Source organism: Strix uralensis, chromosome 3 (assembly GCF_047716275.1).
Source record: "Strix uralensis isolate ZFMK-TIS-50842 chromosome 3, bStrUra1, whole genome shotgun sequence".
NCBI classification, from domain to species: domain Eukaryota; kingdom Metazoa; phylum Chordata; class Aves; order Strigiformes; family Strigidae; genus Strix; species Strix uralensis.
This window is the reverse complement of record NC_133974.1, coordinates 75,861,386-75,882,732: the sequence shown is the minus strand read 5'-3', so window position 1 is coordinate 75,882,732 and position 21,347 is coordinate 75,861,386. Positions and strand designations below refer to the sequence as shown.

Sequence of the window (21,347 nt, the reverse complement as noted above, 5' to 3'; positions counted from 1 at the left end):
TCGTGATCCATCTAAAGGGTTGCTCTCAGTATGAAGTAGAAAACGCAGGAACCTGTATTTCCTATGAACTGCATTAAATATTGGTTTGAGTAATTTTCATAATAATTCAATAGTCATTTACCCAAGTGAAATGTTTGAAAATGGTTAAACCCTTAGGGGGCAGGGGGAAAATAGTTTGTTTACCTACCTAAACTAAGAGAGAAGTCCAAGCAGACTGATGCCTGTTCAGTGCTCTGTGAATGAAGCTGTGGGTAAGTGGCCAGATTACATTGTTGGAATATCTTGAAATGGGCCCTAGGAAATACTTTACTGTTGTAAAGTGGAGAACATTCAAGAAGGTGTGGGTTCTAGTGGAACCTGTACATCTATAACTCGGAAAGCACGTAGACAAGAAATTGGGAAAGGACAGAAAGGCAGAGTTATTTGCAGTATAATGTTGTTGTTTTGTGTCTGAATTTATTTTTTTTAGATCTTCAGAGTGTGCATTATTTTGAATAAATACATGCAAACACTAAGCTGAGACAGAAGGCAATTTTTCGAAATGTCAGTTGATTCTGACTGCTATGGTTGAATTTATTCTCAAGTCTGTGTTAAAGTTTGACCAGACTAATTGTATAGCCAGTGAGAAATAGAATTGATTATACTGCAGCAAACATCAAATTTCATCTTCACTTTACTGAGATGTTTTTAAGGGCAGACTACACTTTCAGTGAAATTCTTCTTTACAGCTTTCTGCTGGCAGGTCTATCAAAATACAAAAAGCAATTGAATTTTACCTGTGTGAGTTACTGACTGGATTCTGTATCCCCTTGAGCTTCAGTTAAAAGATCATAATAAACAAAGATTAAACATCAATTTGATGATTACTAGCTATAAATAAGTGGGTATGAAGGTTTCTTTGTCTCCTTTAAGTGTATCTTAATTTAAAATGATTCTATTTTTATATATTCTGGTTTGTACAGTAAGATGCAGATGTTTATAAATGATTTTTCTTTTCAGGGTCCTTCCCTAATGCATGACAGTCTTAAGATGCAAGGATTTTATATATTTGGGCAGATATTTTGGCTGGCTAGCACTTTTTGGTTTTGCTGTCTTTTAAAATCTAATTTTGTTTTCTCTTTTGTTTTTTACTTTTTTGTAGGTGACAGAAGGAAAACAAGACCTCGAAAGAGCATCCCAGCTGGCACGCAAAATGAGGAAAGAGGCTGCCTCTTTGTCAGAGTGGCTAGATAGCACTGAGGCTGAGCTCGTGCAGAAGTCCACTTCAGAGAGCTTGCTTTCTGATCTAGATTCAGAGATTGCATGGGCCAAAGTAAGCACGCTCTAAATAGCTGTAGAATAATTTTTTAACATTATGGCAATACTATGTAGAAGCAGCTGTGAATTTATATCCTTGTAACTTGTTCCTAAATCTCTTACATAATGAAATTTTAGTAGATTCAGTAAATCATATTCAGTACCTTACTCAGTCTGATCTGTTTCATCTTAAGCATCTTGCCTCAAACTTAAATGGCCAGCAAAATATTAAAGATACTACTACGTATTTGGTGGTATTAGGTATTTAAGTGACTGTATCTCTAACACAGTCTGTAAGTATAATCTTAATTATCAGCAAATATACTTTTTGGCTAGATCAAATACTTTACTAGTAGAGCAAACTGAAAGTTCATTGACATTTTTTAATGAAAAATTGAGTTTGTAACTTTTAATTGAAACAACCTTGTCTTTAAAATTGTGACTTTGCAAAACAAAAAGCTCCTGTAATTCCTTATTTTTCATCTATAAATTGGAACTTCTCAGTGAAGCAGGCGAATGTGTTTATAATTATTCTGAAGGAAAGTAGCTACTCTTACTGTAGAAACTTGTATATGTATTAGTTGGAGTTTTGCATAAAGTGTCAGTTAATGCAGTTCAGCAATACTGATCTTTCCAGTCATTTTCTGTCACCTTTTACTTTTGGAATAGGTCTGCGTGCAATCTTAAAACCTGAAATCTTACAAAATTACAAGAACACCTAGTTATAACCAGTTCTCACCCTTCACTCAGGATTAGCAATTATTAGCATTACACTTCTGCTGTGGCAGTATCTCTAAGATTTCTTTCCAAGCAATCTTGTAAATACTTACTTACTATACATGTGTAAGCAATTCAAATAGTTCATGAACTATTACGCACCACCAGAGGACAAGCCCTTTATGTTGCATGCAAAGTTGTCCTTCCTGTCTTAAGGTGTTCTAGAGGCAATTTTAAAATGTATTAACTTGAGTATTTGTTTTGGTCTCTAAGATAAGAAGCTAAGATAAAATAATAAAGTATTTACTTCACAGGTAATAAGATGTTCAGGGAGCTCCAGACACTAGTTGTGATTAACTGCATTCTTCCACACACTGTACACTGACATCAGAGAGCTTTTTTAAACAGCCAGATGTTAATAATAATTGATGATCTTGTATGGCAAGAGGTGCTATTTTCCACATGGAAAACATGTATTGATATTCAAGAGATGGCATACTATAAATTCGTATGTCAGTATGCATTCTTTCAAAGAAGGTGATTTTTTTTTTTAGATTTAAAAAAACTATTTAAAAGCAGAGATGGCTTGGAAAAAATATTGGAGCTAAAGATACATATAGTTACATATCTATGTATAGGTGATATACAATAGGGCTTCTGGAATATGTAGCAAGTGAATTGAACATGTGCAGTAATGAGTGGTGGTGGTTCTCAAAAACGATTTGGCCTTGGCCTACCACTTTTCTCATTGTTGCCAACTGTAAAAGTACTTTAATATGAAAATATACAGAGAAATCCAAAGTGTCTCTTGAAAATTGCATTCTCTGTGGTGCTTGACAGTGCAGGAAGGAACCTTTTAAGATTGGACCTGTGATGTGATGTGATGCATTTGCTTTACCTACATAATGAAAAGCAACTGTGGATATAAAACAACAAAACAGAAAGGTCTCAAGCTGTTATTCAGGACACTTACATGCATTGTGCTCTTGCTTCCTCTCTCTCATAAAAAGAGATTAGTATCTACAGAGAGTGAGTATAAACAGAAGGTGATTCTACTTGGTTTGATTTTTCTCAAGTGAAGATCATCTGTAATACTATTTGTTTCCTGTGGAGGTAAAAATCTGACTCCCTTGTCCTTGTGACAGGGAGCAGTGTGCAGTGTTAATGGCTCCTCTTGTTTCAGAATGTGCTGAGAGAGCTGGAGAGGAGGAAAGCTGATTTGAAGAGCATCACAGAAAGCTGCGCTGCACTTCAGGCTCTGGTGGAAGGCAGTGAGACTTCCCTGGAGGAGAAGCTGTGTGTCCTTAATGCTGGCTGGAGCAGAGTTCGGACCTGGACCGAGGACTGGTGTGACACCTTGTTGGTAAGCTGCGCATAAGAAATATTTAGGGTGGTTTTTTCCTCCACACCCTTGGAGCAGTTGCAGTTTTTGCTTGTCTCACTTTGTTGGGATGTGAAGCTTCCATGGTGCCTCATGAACTTAAATACAGAATGGCTGTCTGGTTACTTTGTAGATGGGGAGGTGAGTCAAGAGGTTATATATAATGTGCAAGGTGACTGTTTTGTAAGTGGTTTAGAGGTGCTGATAGGCATTGGTGCCATGCACTTGGTATTAGTGGCTATTGCTCAGTGACTAGGAGATGAAAATGCAGAATCTGTATGTGAGAGTGATGAAACTATGTAAATATCCCAGGAAGACCTAGTGGGAATAACCTGCTTAGTTGTAGAGAATAAAACTAAGTTTAACTTTTTTTTTCTTCCCTCTTTTGCCTTTCTCTTCCTCCTGGCTTCAGTGCCAGGACTCTTTTCTGGGTTCTTACACTCCTTAGACTTTGCTATAACTCCTCTTTTCTATAAAAAATTCATCATACGCTTGGAGAACACCTTTTACCCATCTGTGGTTTTAATCTCTTTATCTTTCCTTTCTCCCTCCCTTTATGTGCCATCACATTACATTTTTAATCTTTAGTCCTTATTTAGAAATTTATCTCCTAGTACCTCTTCCCTGTTAGTGTTTTATCACTTTCTCCTTTGCTACACCAATAGTGCTAGCCTTTTGTGTCCACTTGTTATTTAGCTCCTAATACAATTCTTGCTACACTAGTGCGTAGAAGTAACTTTCTAAACTATCCTGAAAGGGGGCATCTACCATCCATATAGTCTGCATGTGCTATGGAGCGTACAAACGTTCATAATGGATTTACTCATTAATCACAAACAGTGGGTTTACTCATTAACTGGTAGTAGCTGATTCTGCCAGATGAAAATGAGGGGAAAAAACCCACCATGTTATAGAAGTGTTGTTTGTTTCATAGCATGTTAATTAGAGCCTAGAAGTTAGATCTTGTGTTTTCTATGTAACTTTCTATAAGCTCGTGAATTTATTAATATAAGTAGAAAACAAAAGGAACTAGCCCAAAAAGTTTGGTTTCTGTGAGGCTGCTGCATGTGCTGCTCTTTATTCAGCCTGAAAGAAACCTCTGTGCCAGCTCCAGCATGAACAGAACACTTTTGTGTCAATAGATTTCCTTAAAGCCCAGATGATGGCTGTAAATTTAATGGGCTAACTTCCTAGTGGTGTTCAGCAAAGCACTTTGGACCCTCTGTCAGCCTATTGCTCTTTTAGACAGCCCATAACTGCAAGTGTTAAAGAATATGCCAACTTGGAGTTGAGGCCAACGGTGTCTGTTTGGCTGAGTAAATGGAAAACTAAGTGTATTATACAGCCTAAAGCTGCAAGTTTCGCTAAATGGATATGAAACAGTCTACAATTGATGCTAGCATCAAACTGATGTTTTCAGATAATTGAGGTATTTCTGTGTTGTTTAGCTAGTTACAAAGCTGAAGCTCAACCTTCAGAAGCCCCTGATACGGGCTGAAATTGTGGAAACTTTGGTGTATATCTAGGTGGTGAGCCTTGTGCATCCTGTCCAGTGCCTGCTGCAGACCATGCTGTTTGTTTCATAATCCAGTGATGCCCATGTTAGTAGTCAGGTAGTTTACCCTTATTTGTAAGGATGATCCACAACTAAAAACATTCTAAATTATGTTCATGTCAGGTGATGAGTATTGTCCTTGTGCTGACTTCATCAGGTTAAATTGTTCTTTTTGGTAGGTGAAGATAGAAGTTTCTTCATGTTGATATAGAGAGCAATCATAGGCCTTCTCTCTCTTCCCTCCCCTCCCTTTGTTTTGTTAGTCTAAAAGATCAAAGCTTAGCTATCCTATTTTGGGTTAAGCAGCATGGTATTCCAATAGCTTTGTTTTGTCACACAGAACAATGTGGTGTTTCTGTCTGTGGTACCTAATGTTACAGCTTCTGACTGCCTATGAAAGCGTACCTAATTAACACATCTACAACGTGGTGACTTTTCTTAAGAGGAAGAAATATTTTAATGTAATCAGTAAAATATCAAAACTTGACTAATACAATTTGTAGGTTTTGGTGTAATCCCCTTTCAGTTAAAAAAAAACCCAACAACTACCACACATAACTTTTACTGTTTTATCTGCTAATGATAACTGAAAAAATCATGGGTTTTTTGGTCAGCTGAGATGTTGTGGTCTGGCTATAATGTTGTAATACATTGTCTTTAGTTGGACAAACCACCTCAGTTATTTCTGTTTCCCTTTATGAATTAGGAACAATAATATCGAAGGGTCTAGAATGAAAATTGAATGCTTGTAAATACTTATTGAATGTGAAAGGTACAACTTCAGTTGGAGTGTTCCTTTCCAAGGTGTATCCATAATGCTTTATTCCATTGATCTTTTTACTCATAATAGTGGTTTTGGCAGGGTTGTCTTTTTTGGTGTGTGGTTTTTTGTGTGGGTGTGTTTGGTTTTTGTGTTGGGGTGTTTTGTGCAATTTAAGTTTCTCATATTGATACATTTTTTTAAAATCTTTTTCCAGAACCATCAGAGCCAACTAGAAATTTTTGATGAAAATGTTGCCCACATAAGTACTTGGTTGTATCAGGCTGAAGCGTTGCTGGATGAGATTGAGAAAAAGTCAGCAAGCAAAAAGGAGGAAACTGTGAAGGTAGGAAATATCGCTGTCAAGTAACCACTTCTGGATTCTAAATGAAGTCAAGTCAGGTCTGCTGCCTGTTTCTGTTTTGTTTTTTTCAAATATTGTTTTCCTAAGGTAACCATTTGCTTTTTCTTTCACTTCTTAGCGCTTAACATCTGAATTAGATGATGTTAGCCTTCGAGTGGATAATGTGCGTGATCAGGCTATCATCTTAATGAATGGTCGGGGGGTGTCATGCCGTGAACTTGTTGAACCCAAACTGGCAGAACTGAATCGTAACTTTGAGAAGGTCTCTCAGCACATCAAAAGTGCCAAGGTGAGGTTGAGCAAGTCCCAAAACATGCTTGGGGGGTCTATGCCAAAATGATGGCAAATAGCTTTAGGGGATAGATCTTTGTGTTAGAACAGCACTTTGCTGCTTTTATCCTCTTAAGTGTAGCTATTTATATGTGAAAAATGGACACACTGATTTTAGACCAACTGCTTCTTTTTTCTGAGTAGCAGGTGATAACTTGAGTTGCAAGGGAAAATTTACAAATAATTGTGTTATAAAGATTCAGGAAAATGTATATATTGCAGTACATATATGAACCACAGAACAACACCATAACCTAATGTGACTGGAGGGGTTTTGTTTGTTTTGAGACTAAAATGCTCAGATTGAAGTCTGAAGGTAGAAGTTTGATAATACCTATCAACGCTGTGTCCATCTTAACTCTCAGTGTTAGATCAAACAAGTATGGAAAATTTTTTTTTATGCTGATATCTGATGATCCTACAAACTGGTATGCATGTTCATGGAGAATTGGTTTAAATCATTAAACTGTGTATGACACCTCCAACTAAATTTTCAGCTTGAAGAAAGTTTTGTTTTGCTTTGCAGATGCTTGTTGGACAAGAACGACTTCCTGTCATGTCAGAGCCCTGTGAAGTCAGAGTAGCTTTTCCAGACCTGGAAAAATTTGAGTGTGACATACAGAATATGTTAAAAGTTGTGGAAAAGCATCTGGAGTTGAGTGGGGAAGATGAAAAGGTTTGTGAGCAATGGAAGAATTAAATAACTAACCGGCTCCCTTTCTATTCTGTCCACGTGTTACATTCCTTCAGACTTCGAGGGGGAATTCTCCTACAAAAGTCTTCTTAAGACAGGAGTAGAAAATGGAGTTGTTACGTTGCTGGAAACGCTGTACAATTTTCCCATACTTTTCCCATAGCTGCTGCTGCCTCTTGGCTGGTGCACTGAGAGTAGCTAGTCATACATCAGTCCGTATTTTCATCATGGCTTTATATAATTCCAGTAGTGAACTTTGATTTTTATTTATCTTCTACTCAAAGTAGCTGTTTATAAGGAATTCTTCCTGTAAGAGTAATAGGGTGCAAAACTTTTTTCTTTCTTCATATCTAACTGTTTGAAATTATGTTGAAATAGCTGAGACTATTACTATGTATTTAGCAATTTTGGGACTCTATTACATTGGGTAGATATATCATACCAGTTTAAAGTGCAAAAATAAATCACAGTGCATAGGTCAGGTCAGTGGATGCTTGTGAGATGAAGTGCAAAGGAAAGTGTTGTAATATGTCTCATGGCAAGTCCAAATAAGAACTTGGAACAAAATTTATCATTTTCTAGATTTTTATCTAGGGTCTGCTATTCACTGCTATAGAACTGTCATACTTTTTGCATCCACAATAACCTTGTTGGCTACAGAATTGGGTAAAGACCTGCCAGGCCACCCTATCTGCCTTCATTTTAATGAAATATTATAAACTGAGCTGGAAAGGTGAATATAAGTCTGTGGAAGATGGCACGTATACTACAGAAAACAATTTTTAAAAGGCCTCTATGGAAAGACCTATTGTTGTAGAACATACGCTTCCTTTTGTGCATACTTACTATGTTTCTGTTTTCTTGCTCTTCTGCTCTGAGCTTACTTGTTATTGTCAAGAAATGTTTAGGATAGACATGAAGCTTAAGTCATAGCACCCTCTTGCTGTTGCTGCCTATTGCTGGCTTATTAAGTGAGCTTCCTGCAGGGCATCTCTTTATGAAGCTTATGGAATGACCAAGCTGGATTTTTGGATTTGGTAGTTGTGGAGGAGAATCTCTGCTTGAATTTGGCTCAAATTTGGATAATAACAGTTTGGTACCATTACTGTTAATATCTGAGCAAGTAATAAATTAATTTTGGAAAGCGTAGCTGAGCTTTCTGTGGATAATAGACTTGTGTAATTTTAGCTGGATCAAGAAAGAGCTCAGATTGAAGAAGTTTTACAGAGAGGAGGGCAGTTGTTACAGCAGCCTATGGAGGACCATAAGAGAGAGAAGATCCGCATACAGCTGTTGCTTCTGCAGAAAAAGTACAACAGTGTGCAGGTATGATTATGGTAGTTACTGTAGTTAAAGCTCGTTTATGCAATTCTCCCTTTGGCATCCCACTTACAACCTGGTTATGACTTCTTTTAGCGTATAAGATTCTCTGGGGAAGAGTTAAATGTGTATACACTCAGTCTGACTCTGAATCTTTGCAATTTCAAAATATGAATTTTGTCATTCCAAAGTTTTTGGGGGAGTGGTTTTGATTTTTAAAGTCCTTTTCACAACTTCACAGGGGGCCCCCTATATGTATTTACACAGATGGGTGCAGACAGTGAGGTATTTGCTTCGCTTGTTTTTGCTGGCCCTCCAGCAGAGGTTTGTCGCCACCATCAGGCTGTCTGAAGAGTGGCTGCATAGACACATGTACACAGACATACTCACTGAGTTCTTGGCTGAAGAGGTTTGTGTGAACATGAGTCTCCTCCTGAATTCCTCTTGCTTCCTATAGAGGGTATTATCAGCAATTGTGGATGCTAGTATGTTGTGGTGCTTTCATACACATGCCATATTAAAAATGGTTTTGTGTAGAACAAAGGGTATCTGTATTCTTATAGTCCTTTTAGCTCACATGTTTGAATCTTATTAGAGTTTGTAAGGTGAAATGTAGCTCAAAGGCAGGGTAAGCCCCTCAGGCTGGCTTTGATTACATGTCTGTGCAAATAAATAGAACGTAGCTATTTTAAAAAAATAAATGTCCACTACTGCATAATTTGGAATTTGCTTCTTCAAATGTGTTTTTGTTTTTCAAATAAATAAGACCTGTTCACTACTTCCCTCTTTTTATACCATATTTTTCTAATATCTGGATTTTAGGAATGTAGGTCATTTCAAAGGAGGCAGGTGGTAGAACTCTCTCCAGTGTTTTCCCAGTATAAGAAAGAACATGACAGTCTAATGAAGTGGCTGGATGAGGCTGAGCACCGTCTATCAGGGCTGCAAGGTGTGGAAGATGAACAAAAACTACAGGTAAATGAGACTTTTTTTCTTAAACGGAGTGAATGTTATGTATGAGCTTTAGAGATTCATATATTAGGGCTTTATGGCTGTTCTTTTGACACCTTCTTAGAAAGAAGTGTTTTCAAAAGGATGGCATTCATTTTTCATTAGGAAATTATCTGCATATACTGGTTTGGGATTTCTGTGTAGTCATCATAGGTCCAAAATATCCCAGCCATCACGCCCAAGTCTTGGAGCGTGATCTGAGCAGTGTGGTTGAATCAAGGCAATTTTTCTTGCCAGTCCTGATCATGGGGATTATACTTAGCTCTTTTTGATACGCTAGCTCAAACAGCCTGATTCAATGTCTGGTTGGTGCAGGTATGATAAAAGCCTTGTTTGAGGCTTAAATGCAGGCCTGCATCCTGTGGTTGGGAATATTACAACTACTCTGATGTCGCCTTTCTCTGCCTCAAGTGCTTAGGGAGTGATAACTGCCCTCATGTAACTGATATTACTCTACACAATGAAGGTTAATAAAAATTACAAAGGTTGAAGTATTTCTGATGGGAAGAGTTATGTGCGATAATGTGTGTGTGTGGGTCTTGACAAACAATTTCACAAGTGATTTAATAGGATGTCAAGGTGTGATAAAATTTACTGCCCAGAAAGTTGTATGCCTTAATTGTTGAGGGTACAGATACTTTCAGGGTTTTTTTTGTTTTGTTGTGGTTTTGTGGGGTTTTTTGGTGTTTTTTTAAATTTTATTTCTCCTTTTCATCCTTCAGAACACTTTGGCTGCATGGTAATTATGTTAATATTTTAGGCAATAACAGTGAGGAACCTTGTGAAGCAGTAAGTAATTTTTTGGACAAGCATGGGGGCTAGGCAATCTGTCAAGTACCTCTCAGTTTCTGCATATGAAGCTTCATTAAAACCAATCAATCTCTTTTTGGACCGCTCTGTAACTTTTTAACCCAGCACCAGTTAACTTGAAGGCAGGGGTAAAATGCTCTGGTTCCCTGTGAGACTTGCACCACGAGATCATAGGGTGCTGCTCCTCATTCACAGCGGTAGTGCTGTGTGGCTTCAGCTGCCTATGATCGCTGTCAACCTATGGCAGACGGTCTGCTCGTTCACAGAAGCTATTCAGTATCAGCTATGAAAGTAAACCTTTTAAATCTGTTTCTCTTCAGAGAGAATTATATTTTTTTCAAATTATAAGCCTTTCATGCAGAGCTGGGCAGCAGAGATGGCCCCAGGGTCTGTTTAACTGTTCAACTTCTGACTGCTCTGTTGGGTCCCCAGTGGTCACTCCTGGTGTACTGTGGTACTTGCACATGAGCTCCTTGGGACCCGATTGATGCCAGCAAATTTGTTTGAAGGAGATCGATACACATTTAAAGTAAACCAACATAACTGAGTTTTTCTGTTTGACCATCAGCTGCTTTGAGTGAATCAATTACCAGATTGAAAAGGGAAGAAGGTGCACCTTATGGTTCCGGGCTAATGGGAGCAATCCAGTTGCGCCACAGACTGGTCTTCCTTGTCACTATTGGTCTCACTGCAGGTTGACTGATCTTATCTAAGGAAGATTCTTGGCCTCCTACAAAGCCCTTTTCTTTAGGGATATACTGTAGCTGATTCCTCGTTCTGTTGGATCCATTTCTGGATTACTGCATCTTGGTATCTGGGTGGTAAATGCATAATATTATGTAAATATGGATTACCATAGCAATCACAATAGACTATTGATAGAGAAACATTATCTTTGCTCAGAATTAGTTCTGTAAAAAATATCCTTATACTTCCAGAGGTAGTTTCTTGTCTGAGTCAGCTAGGCTTCCGGAGGGGAACCATAGAGGTTTTCATTACTGCTGTGGAAGTTGGAAAGTGCTGCCTTTGCTTCATATGCCAGCTTTCTGATATTTAAGTACTAAGCCAGTCTGTCTCAGTTGACCTTACTTTACTTTTATAGCTTGTTCTTTCACCTGCTTTACTAATTGATTTTGAACACTAAAAATGATATGGGACCATACCATTTCTTAAAGGGAGAAATAGTGTTTCCAAACGTCATCATTATTTTAGATGAACACAGTTGCTGCAGAGTTTTCTTGGAGCCACCAAGCTTGACTTACCTCAGCACCAGGGGGGACCCTAATGCTAAAATTCTGCAACGGAAACTGCCCCTCCCCAGTTTTTACCATCTATTCTGTGCTTGAACACCCTTGCTCTCCCTTCTTTAGTCAGTAGGGGTGTCTGATGAAGGAAAAGGAAAACCCTGGATGTATCCGTAGGGCCTCCAGACTACTAAATAGCAAATTGCAGTGATTTTTGCTCATCTTTGGCAGGATTGAAAAGCACTAAATGATTTCTTGACCCACTGGTGTGCAGCTGGCTCAACCCCTCACCTTGATGTAAGGAAGGTGCAGCGAGCAGAGGAAGAGAAACTAGTGTTTCTCTTAGTAATGAACAAACAGGGAGGGAAAGAAAGATTTCAGCCACCAAGCTGGGGAGTAGACTCCAATTAAGGTTTTATGTAATACATTATTTATGGTTTTGTAAATGAGTGTGGAGGAGAGGACTTATGGTGGTTGAAGGTCATATATCTCTATATATTGATTTGATGGAAGTAGCTGGATCATAAATATTCCTTATCATGTGTGTTTCTAGGGATTATGAAGTTAAGTGTCTCTGAAATACTGGTAACCCTTCTGCATAGCAGGTACTTCTGAAAAACCCTTGTTTTGCCACAAATCTGTTGGCTGTAGAAGCCTGCGTTGGAAGTTTGTATCTCCTTGAGTTCCTTCTTTTCTAACTTTGCTTTAGTATTTATTTAAATTGCTCAATTCTGACTTTGCTCAAAATGAGGGAAAGGAAAAATTCAACCTTAAATTGCAGAGGTAATTAGTTGACTGAAGTTTCTGAGAGATTTTTTCCAGATTTTAGAAAACTGTTTTGAAGTGAAAAATGATAATTTTGCAGATGGTAAGTGAATTTGCTGTTGCAGGCACAGTGCAGTTCTTCCTACAAACTGAAACACAGACACCGTCTTGAAGGCTCTTGAAGTATTATCCCTGTAATAAAGAAAACATGTTTGTTTGCCTATTGTGCTTTTTATATGAAGGGTTCTGGGTTACTTAAATATGAACCATTAGCTACATTGCCCATAAATATGTTGCTTACTGACTGCTTTAACCCAGAAGAACAAATAAAATGGACATGAGATTTTAGCTTTGGAAAACCCTTTCCTAGACAACTGCTATGAAATATTTTGAGTGTGAGAGAGAAGGGGCATGGAATGGTTAAAAAGTAAGCATTTTGCATTAAAGGAGTATTTATTTGGAAAGATGATAAGTAATGTGTGGTGAGCTGAGATTACACTTTTGGTTAAAATGTATACGGAGTTAAACATGCAAGGTAAATGATTTAATTTTATGCCAATTTCTTGGGCAGTATTATCCAAGATCCATTTGAAAGCAAGTCAGAGTATATGCTTGAGTTGAATTTTTGGTAGATTTTGTTTTAAAATATATTAAGTGTAAAAGGGGAAAGGGGAAGAAAATCTGAAACCAAATTCTGAATTGCAGGTCAAACTAGATGCTAAGTACAGGAGGAAACAAATTTTTATTTGAGCACTGAGTTAAAACTATTTTTAGCAGCTCTCATTGAGAGGCCTTATTTAGAGAATGTACACTAGTAACTGAGTATTCCCCTTTTTCCCCAGTCCTACATTTTTCCTAGTATTTAGAGAGATCAACTTTAATTAAAAAAAAGGCTATTAAGTCATCCAGTCAGATTGCCTCCTAAATAACCTTTGATTAACTTTTTATTTGTGCACCCTTAAGAAAAGAGTTCGCTTGCATTTTTTTTTAATTAAAAAAGAAAAACAAAACACACACCCAAAACCCTAAAAAAGTCTTCTGTGGCATTTAGGTGATTGATTTGTGTGAGACAGTTATGTCAAACTTCTGCTCTTCCATTTCTTAGTACATTAAGCAGCATTTTAGAAGCTGCCAGTCTGCAATGCAGGTTAGAGAACAACTGGACAATTAAAACTTCTCTGTAGTAAAGTACTAATGTGTTTATAACACATATATATGTTCACCTCCTTTAAGAAGGAGGGTTGTGAAAGGAGGAAACAAACTCAGTGATGGGAGGCAGCTGGAGGAGATTAGCAGTGAGGTGTGCTCTGCAGGAACAGCACCAGGAGGAATTAACTCACTGCTTTGCAGAAGAGTGACAACCTGGCCCAGGATGGTGCTGCTGGGGAAGCAGGAAGTTTCAGTATATGTCAGCGTTGGCAACAAGTGGAGAACAAGTTTGCTGCATGCCAACAGATGCTGTTTTAAATCTTGTGCAAGTTTTTTCTAACGGGAGATAAAGCAATGTGTGTGAAGTAGAAAGATAATGAAGTCTAATAACTTCATTTGGGTGAAGCCTAGATTCTGGACTGTTGCCTGTGTGAGAATGGGACTTGTGGGATGATGGAAAGTTAGAGAAAACGCCTTGTGAAGATGTGGCACGCGGCTGTGCTGCAGCAGGTATCCTGGTGTTTGTTCAAACCCAGGCTTGTTCCACATTGCTGGGGAAAATATACTTGGAGTGGCAGAAGCTTTGTCTCACTTCTTTGGAGCAGGGACCTCTCCTTCCACAGGAAATCATACCACTGTCTAAGCCTTGGGCTTTTTCTCCAAATTTCAGTGATGGAACCTGACAAAATATATACAGTGCCTCAGGAAAATGTGTTTGAGAAGCATCAGGAACCAAGATGCTGGATTTGTAGCTGAAGCATATGGAGTATATGGTTTTTACTGTGGTGCTTGCTTGCTGTGCTGTTACTGAATCAAAAGGATTGCTGAGTATTTTATGATGCTTGCCTGTAATACTTGTTTTCAGTAGACTCAATTTATGCTTATGTGCCTGTACATCTTATTTCTTTGGTGTACAGTGAATGACTGAAAACATACCATGTTTGGTGGCAAAGGTCTTGTGGAAGTACAGCTGTTCCTGTTTTCAATACAGGGATGTCTACTTTAAAAAACAAACCAAAAAAGCCCCAAACCAATGCAAAACAAATAAAATCCTTAGGAGCATTCAGTGCTTGAGGAGAAATTCTGAATGGCGAATACGTGAACATAACTTTTCTGCTGCAGTCCTTTCCTTTTGCACTACACATGCAGCGTACGTTAGATTCTAGTTAATCCGTGTGACATCTTTGAAATGCTCAAAAAGATGTGGAGGAGGAAGATACAGACAGGTATTTGCAAACAACTTTGTTAGTGGGGCTTAATATTTTAATGGTTGTCAGCTGTGCTAGTGATTTGCATGTGTGCATCAAGCCTGGACTAATTGCAAAGTAAAATTCACTGCCTGAAATCACCGGTGAACATACATTTATTCTTCACACTCTTAAGTGTATTCTCAGCTGTTAGTAAATCATGCAGTCAAGTGCCTCTGCCTCAGATTCACTGGGTGCAGGAATGTGGCTCAGAAGTTGCTCAAATTCTTTAGTATTTGGAGGTGGGTTTAGGTTTTCATTGCTGATTTTAAAGAACTGGCCTGTTTTCAGAGATGGTAGCAGAATCCTGTTGGATGAGAAACCTTTTAAGCAAAAATCTGCTTTCACTCTTCAGAGTATCTGCTTCACCTGCCTCTGCTACATTTGCCAAGCATGGCAGAGTATAGCTTCTTGCAGCTGGCTTCCCAATGCTTCAGATCCAGGACATCTTTTATGATCCAAAAAAAAGCTGCATTAAATTACTGTTCTTGCTGTCTTATCTGCTAACATGGTACTTGGCTAGATAGTCTGGTGTTACAGCCAGAGCAGATAACAGCTGCCAAGCTCTTGAGGAGTTAGTGTCTCTTATTGCTAAAAAATGTATATTGTGGTACTAGTGGAGCACTAATTTATTTGAAAAATGGTTGGGAAATGTGGGTGGGGATGTTTATTGAAAAGAATGTGGGGAGGAAGAAAAGTCTGCTTCAGTAAATTGGTGACTTCTGGGAGTCCTTGATGATGAAGGAAGCAGACAGTGGGCTGTAATCAGAACTAGGTACAGGCTTGATCAAGAAGTGTAATTTCTGGAAATGGGGAAGGGATCAAGGTGAGAGAAGCAGCAGTGCCCTTCCCACTCCCCAAAGTTTTAATAAAGTGTAATACAGGGTCATTGTGAAGCATGGTATCTACTGTTTTCTAATTTTTTTGTAAATGTAGAAAGTTCACTGAAGGACTTGCGGCTTTCTGAATTCATGTAACTTTGCTAGAAAGGGCTTTGTTTTGTCCTTTAATGTAGAAAAGTACTTATTCTGAATATAGTCTACTGATTTAGGATTTTTTCATAAAATTGCTTGCTCTTTGAAATATAAAATGAACTTTCATGTTTTTAGGCAATCCCTGTCCAGCAGAGGTTAAAATGCCACCTTGCCACAGGAGTTAGGACCTTGCCTTTTTCAGCTGAATACTTAGTTGAAATCAACAAAGTCTTGCTGGCCATGGCTGATGTTGAACTGCTGCTGAATTCACCGGAGCTGAACACTGGCATCTATGAGGATTTTTCAGCCCAGGAAGATTCACTGAAGGTACTGCATGCTAAGCATTATACTGAGAGGGGAGAAGGGAATGGTCAAAGAAAGAAGGCCACCTTAACAACTGTACAGCTGTATTTGTATTGTTTTCTCAGTATATACTGGATCAATATGCACTGCAAATTAAATGAGACAGTTTCATGGTTAATTTTTCTTTCCATGCAGAATCTGGATACAAAGTGGAGCAGTGTGGAAGCTGGGTGGGAGTTGGGGGAGAAGGGTTTAACTTCTTTTGTTGGAGAAACTTGTGTTTTATCACATAGTCTACATAATATGTAGATAAATTCTAAAGCTAATCTCTTTACATTCCTGCTTGGTCTCATTAATACAGCTGCTGTTCTGTGTCACGTGAAAATAATTGCCCACATGGGAAAAGGGAAAAAGGGAAATTCTTGACTTGTCTGAAGCTATATATGAGGCCACAAGGCAACAGTACCTGTTTTGATTAGCAAAGCATCAGTATGTGCTCGATTTTAAGCTTCCACTTCTCATTATCAGCCAGTGGATTTACCTGTGTGATTAATGATGAGGAAGTAGTTAAGGATTTGCACTTCTTCAAAAGGGGATGAAGAAAGTTTGCTTGAAAATACTGAATCCTGCTGTCAAATGTCAGTTGAGTATGTAGAAGTCTGAGTCCTCGTTAATTTTGAGCACGTAAAGGAGCATGATACAGAGATTCCCACAGAAAACATCCACTGGAGTTGGGAATTGCACATGGTGTGGTGCAGTGTAGATGTACCTCTGTGGGTTGGGAAGCACAGTGGGGTCTGTGTGTCCTTACAGTTGGGGCAGTCAGGCTTTGCCTCTCACCAAGAGCTAGATCAGCTGTTTCTGCAGCTGTTATACAGGTCATTTAGAAGCTTTTCAGAATTTCAGTCCACTTTTTTGACCTGCTTTTCTTTATGCTGTATACATGCGTTTATTTTTCATATTTGTTTTATGGCATAGTTTTCAAAAGCAATAGGGGAATGACAAAGTGGGTGACTCTTCTGTTTTGCTGATGAGATTCTCTTGTTCTTGTTTACCCTGCTGTGCTCTTGAGTACAATTAGGAGTGTTTATGTTAAGATTGGCTTAAAATACCTCATTTTGGTGCAGGTCTCCTGTCTGATTTTGAAATTTTGGTGTTTTCTAAGGATGTTTTCAGAAGAAGCAAATAGCAGAGCATAGAATTTAGAAGTGTTACTGTTTTAAATTAAAAATAAGTAAATTCCACTGTTTGCATGGACTGTTTGTCCTCTGAATACCAAGGTAGTCTTACAACAGCATCTGCTTTAAAGGTATTTTTGCATCATAGTTCAATGCTATTTGAGATAGATTGATTTAACTTTGTAATTTAAATCTAAAACTTCTATGTAGCCTATGCTTTTGCAGTTCTGTGCATGTGGGAGATCACGTGAAGCATAATAAAGTCATGTTTTGTGGCTCATTTTTTACCTGAGGAATGATTATGTACAGTGTCTTCATGACACGGGCAGATTTGTTTAATAATCATGATACTGGTCTTTTGAGAAGTATGGTGTGCCCCTTTAATTCAGAAACAGATTGGATATATAAAGTATTTCATCCTCTTCATAAAAATGCCGAGAAGGACACATGATTCAAAAGGTGTCATGGACTACTCAGTTGCTAAAACTGATTTAATCTGTAAACTGCTGATGTTCATGATCTTATTGTGGATACTGAATTTTGGAATGGTATTTTGAAGAGATTAGTTTTTGGTCTATTTATTTTTTTATTTTATTTCCTGCTGGTGTTGACTTTACTAACAGCTTGTGTCATTACTGTGCTTGCAGAACATAAAAGATATTTTGGATAAACTTGGGGATCAAATTGCAGTCATACATGAGAAGCAGCCTGATGTTATATTAGAAGCATCTGGACCTGAGGCAATACAAATAGGAGATGCACTAACCCAGTTGAATGCAGAGTGGGACAGAATTAATAGAATGTACAATGATCGTAAGTGGTAAGTCAAGGATGTTTGGCTTCTGTGACCATGTGGTAAATATTTTATGTACTTATATTTGAATGTTTTACAAATGTACCCTAATGATGATCAAGAGTTAAGGAGTAATCAGCTTTAATATGTTACTATTGCACAATAATTGTCAGTATTATTGAATGCTGAAACAGTTAACATGCAAATTGTAGTTTGGGTGATTTTATGAAGCAGATTGTTTCTACTTTATAAAATAGAATATTTTGTTTATAAAACATAAAAATTTTGTTTTGTGCAAATTTTGTGGCTGAGAGAACAAGAGAATATTGAAATTGGTGCTTAAGAAAAATGTATTTCCTATTTCCTTTCCACATATATCAAATAGCTGTAATTTCACTTATGCCAAAAAAGTGTGCGTGTAGGGGGGTGGGGTGGAAAATGCAAGTTAAACTAAGCTTTGATTTCTCCCCACCCCTTCCAGAAGATACTCTAAACTGAAAATGCCCTATTACCTGAATCAACTTTACATGTTTAAAACCAAACTCAATACCATGTAATCAAACTTGAAGTGTGTCAAAGGCATTTTAAGTTGGAATTGGTGAAAATATGAAAACGTGTTCAGGAAGTTATCACTAAGCTTGAAGGTATTGACACTACAAACAGCAGTAGACACTGAGATTGCTGCTATGTAAAAAACCTTTAATCACTGAAAATGATTTTATGAAACTTAAAATTCAATGCAAAGGCTCATGCTGTAGTTAATTTGCTTTTACAGTATTTGCTCTTTAATGGTGATATAAGGTAATGGTTAATGCAAAAGTTTTGTAGAGCATAAAGTAATGTCTAGCCATGTTTGCTTGCCTTGTAGCACCAGAAATCTGGTATCAAACACATTTGGTAGTGTATTTTAAAGAGATGTTTTTGGGAAGAGTGTGCATTACATAAGCTGATGTTTTCAACTCTTTCTCAGAGTACTGGTGCATGTGTAGGAGTATTAAAACGGTGGTCGGTGGTATTGTCTAAGTAGACTTCTGGAAATTCTGGGCCACTGGATTGGCGAAGCATCAAGATTTCTAATAACTCAGCAGGAACTGCTGTTTCACTCTTTAAAATTTGAAAAGTATAGTGGTGCCACCTAGGTACCACTTCTTGTTCTCTTGCTGACTGCCTGTGGTTAGGAGATAACTAACTGCTCCAGAATCTAGTGCCTGTCTGTGTTTATATGCCTGCAGCTATTTTATTGTCATCTTAGGTGTGATGTACGCAAAGATTTAGTTATGACTTTTTTTCCCCCCTTTAACTTATTTGAAAATCTTTAACTAATATTATCCATTTGTAAGTATTAAATGAAATTCATAATTAAATTTTAATTCATAAGTAGCTAGGGTTAGCCAGAAACCTAGTCTTCCCATTGAAAAGGAAAAGTGTATTGAAGAGTAAGTTCAATGTTCATGATTAGCTGGCAAAATGAAACAGATTACCTCCTCAGTTGGTTCACTGAATACAAATTGATCTTGAAATTCATTAAAGTTTCTAAAGCTCTGCATCTTAACAAGAATAATATTGGGTGTGATTTGCATACAAAAGGGACTACTGGACATGCAATTTAGGCTACATGGTATGTAGCTTCCTGAACATGTTCAAGTGCTGCAATTTTAATAGAATAATATACTTTAATGAAGACAATATTAGTATCAATATTAAAATGCTGTATTTTGGCATTAGTTTCTGTTACTAAGAAAATTTTTTTTAACCAAGTTTATTCTTGCTTTTCCTGGTGTTACCCTAAATATAAGCAAGATGGCTATAGAAGACTCTTAGGTCCTTAGTAATCTGTCTTTTTTCTATTTCTGGACTGGGTGAAGATTTTGATAGGAGGAACAGCATCTGAAATCTGTGGCAAAAGATTGATTTAGTTCTCAGAGGTAGTAATGATTTTGTGATTGAGTACCAGCTAAGTAGTTAAACCTTTGATAAAAGCTCTGATGTAGCCAAATCCAGTTGAATTAAACTGCACTTAGCAAAGCTTCTAAGTGTTCAACTATATCCACTTGGCTTCAGTTTGTCTTGAACATATGTGCAAAGTAAAATATGTGGTGTGTATGTATGGGCCTAATGCTTCGCTGAGCTGTTTGTAACAGTGCTGGTTTGCTAGTTCTGCTCCTTCTGCCATAGACTTTCCTCCAGTGCTAAAAGTATTGATGACTTGGGAATGAGCTGTGGTTTGGAAGCAAGCAGATTTCTGTGGAGGAGGCAAGGAGTAGCCAAGTCTTTGTGCTGTAGCGACAGGACTTTTGTACTTTTAGGTTTCAGCTGAGGCAGGCTGTAGTTAAACAGTAACGTGTGCATCTGACTCAGAACAAAAGTGTTTTCCTCTAATGTTCTAAAATTCTGGATTCTGAAAAAGTCATGTGTTCAGAACTCCCCCCAAAACTTACATTTTGAAGGAAGCCAATAAAATAATTCCTAAAACTATTTTAAGTGCTTAGAATATCTCTTCTTATTAAATGTGTTATGAGATAGTATTGTTAGACAATATGTTCAGTTAGACTAAAACGTACCTGAGAAATAAAAGGAGATTGAGATTTGGGGTCAGTCTACAGGTTGGTCTAGTGTATTGAATTGAGTTGCGTGCAGGAAACTGAAATGGTAGAACTAGGAGGTAAGGTCAGAAAAATTTAAATAGAGATTTTTCAAGGCTTTCTTCTTTGTTGGAATTGGGCCATGAAGAATAATAATAACAAAAAAGCCCTGTATGTACCAAGAAATATGGGTGTCTTGATAAAAATGAGATAATTTTGATGAAAATAATCTCACTAGGAACTCTGGGATTGTTGAATTTAATTAGTGAAAAAAATAGATGCAATGGTAACTCTTTAAAGCTTTGTTTCTGATATCTTTGATGTTATGCTGCTAATTTCAGATTGCATCTGTATATATGTAGAAACCCTGGAGTCTTTACTGTTGGAATTGTTTAAGACAAAAATAATGAGCTGCAGATGAGATCTTTCCTCTCTCACATTAGAGGGTCCTATGATTAGCAGGAGACCTGGCCTTCTATGTCTTCAAAAGTACTAGTTTTATTAGTTTAGAATGGGATGCTGTCTGGTCTGTTGGCATTTATGTAGATTTCATGTTGTTTGTCTCAAGTCCTGTGTCCTTTGAGACATCTGTCCTATTTCTTTTATAATGCTGACATAGAGTTAGCAATCAGAAAATAGAAAGCAAGCCATTCTCTCTATGCCTGACATGTTTTTCTTATTTAACATTCATGGGCTGTTTTTGTTAGTTTGTTAACATAGTAGAACTCTGATTTTAGTTAAAAACAACCTTCTGACTGATAATTCAGCCTGTTCCATGTTAGAAAGTGTTGCCCTTCAAGTTAAGCTACACATTAATTTGAGGCTGCGAAGATGATAATAATTAAATGCCTGGTAAATTATTGCGTGATTAAAT

The 21,347-nt window shown here is 37.6% G+C and overlaps 1 protein-coding gene across 6 annotated transcripts in view; it reads left to right on the top strand.

Moving 5' to 3' along the window:
• The window catches only part of UTRN (utrophin), a 387,351-nt gene that overhangs the window by 122,867 nt on the left and 243,137 nt on the right, over positions 1 to 21,347 (top strand). For all 6 annotated transcript variants that reach the window (XM_074862944.1, XM_074862945.1, XM_074862943.1 and 3 more), the window contains 9 exons: positions 1,142 to 1,312; positions 3,197 to 3,376; positions 5,927 to 6,055; positions 6,192 to 6,362; positions 6,930 to 7,079; positions 8,286 to 8,423; positions 9,240 to 9,392; positions 15,753 to 15,944; positions 17,746 to 17,918. In XM_074862944.1, coding sequence (XP_074719045.1) covers positions 1,142 to 1,312; positions 3,197 to 3,376; positions 5,927 to 6,055; positions 6,192 to 6,362; positions 6,930 to 7,079; positions 8,286 to 8,423; positions 9,240 to 9,392; positions 15,753 to 15,944; positions 17,746 to 17,918 — 1,457 coding nt within the window. The remainder of the gene's footprint in view (positions 1 to 1,141; positions 1,313 to 3,196; positions 3,377 to 5,926; positions 6,056 to 6,191; positions 6,363 to 6,929; positions 7,080 to 8,285; positions 8,424 to 9,239; positions 9,393 to 15,752; positions 15,945 to 17,745; positions 17,919 to 21,347) is intronic.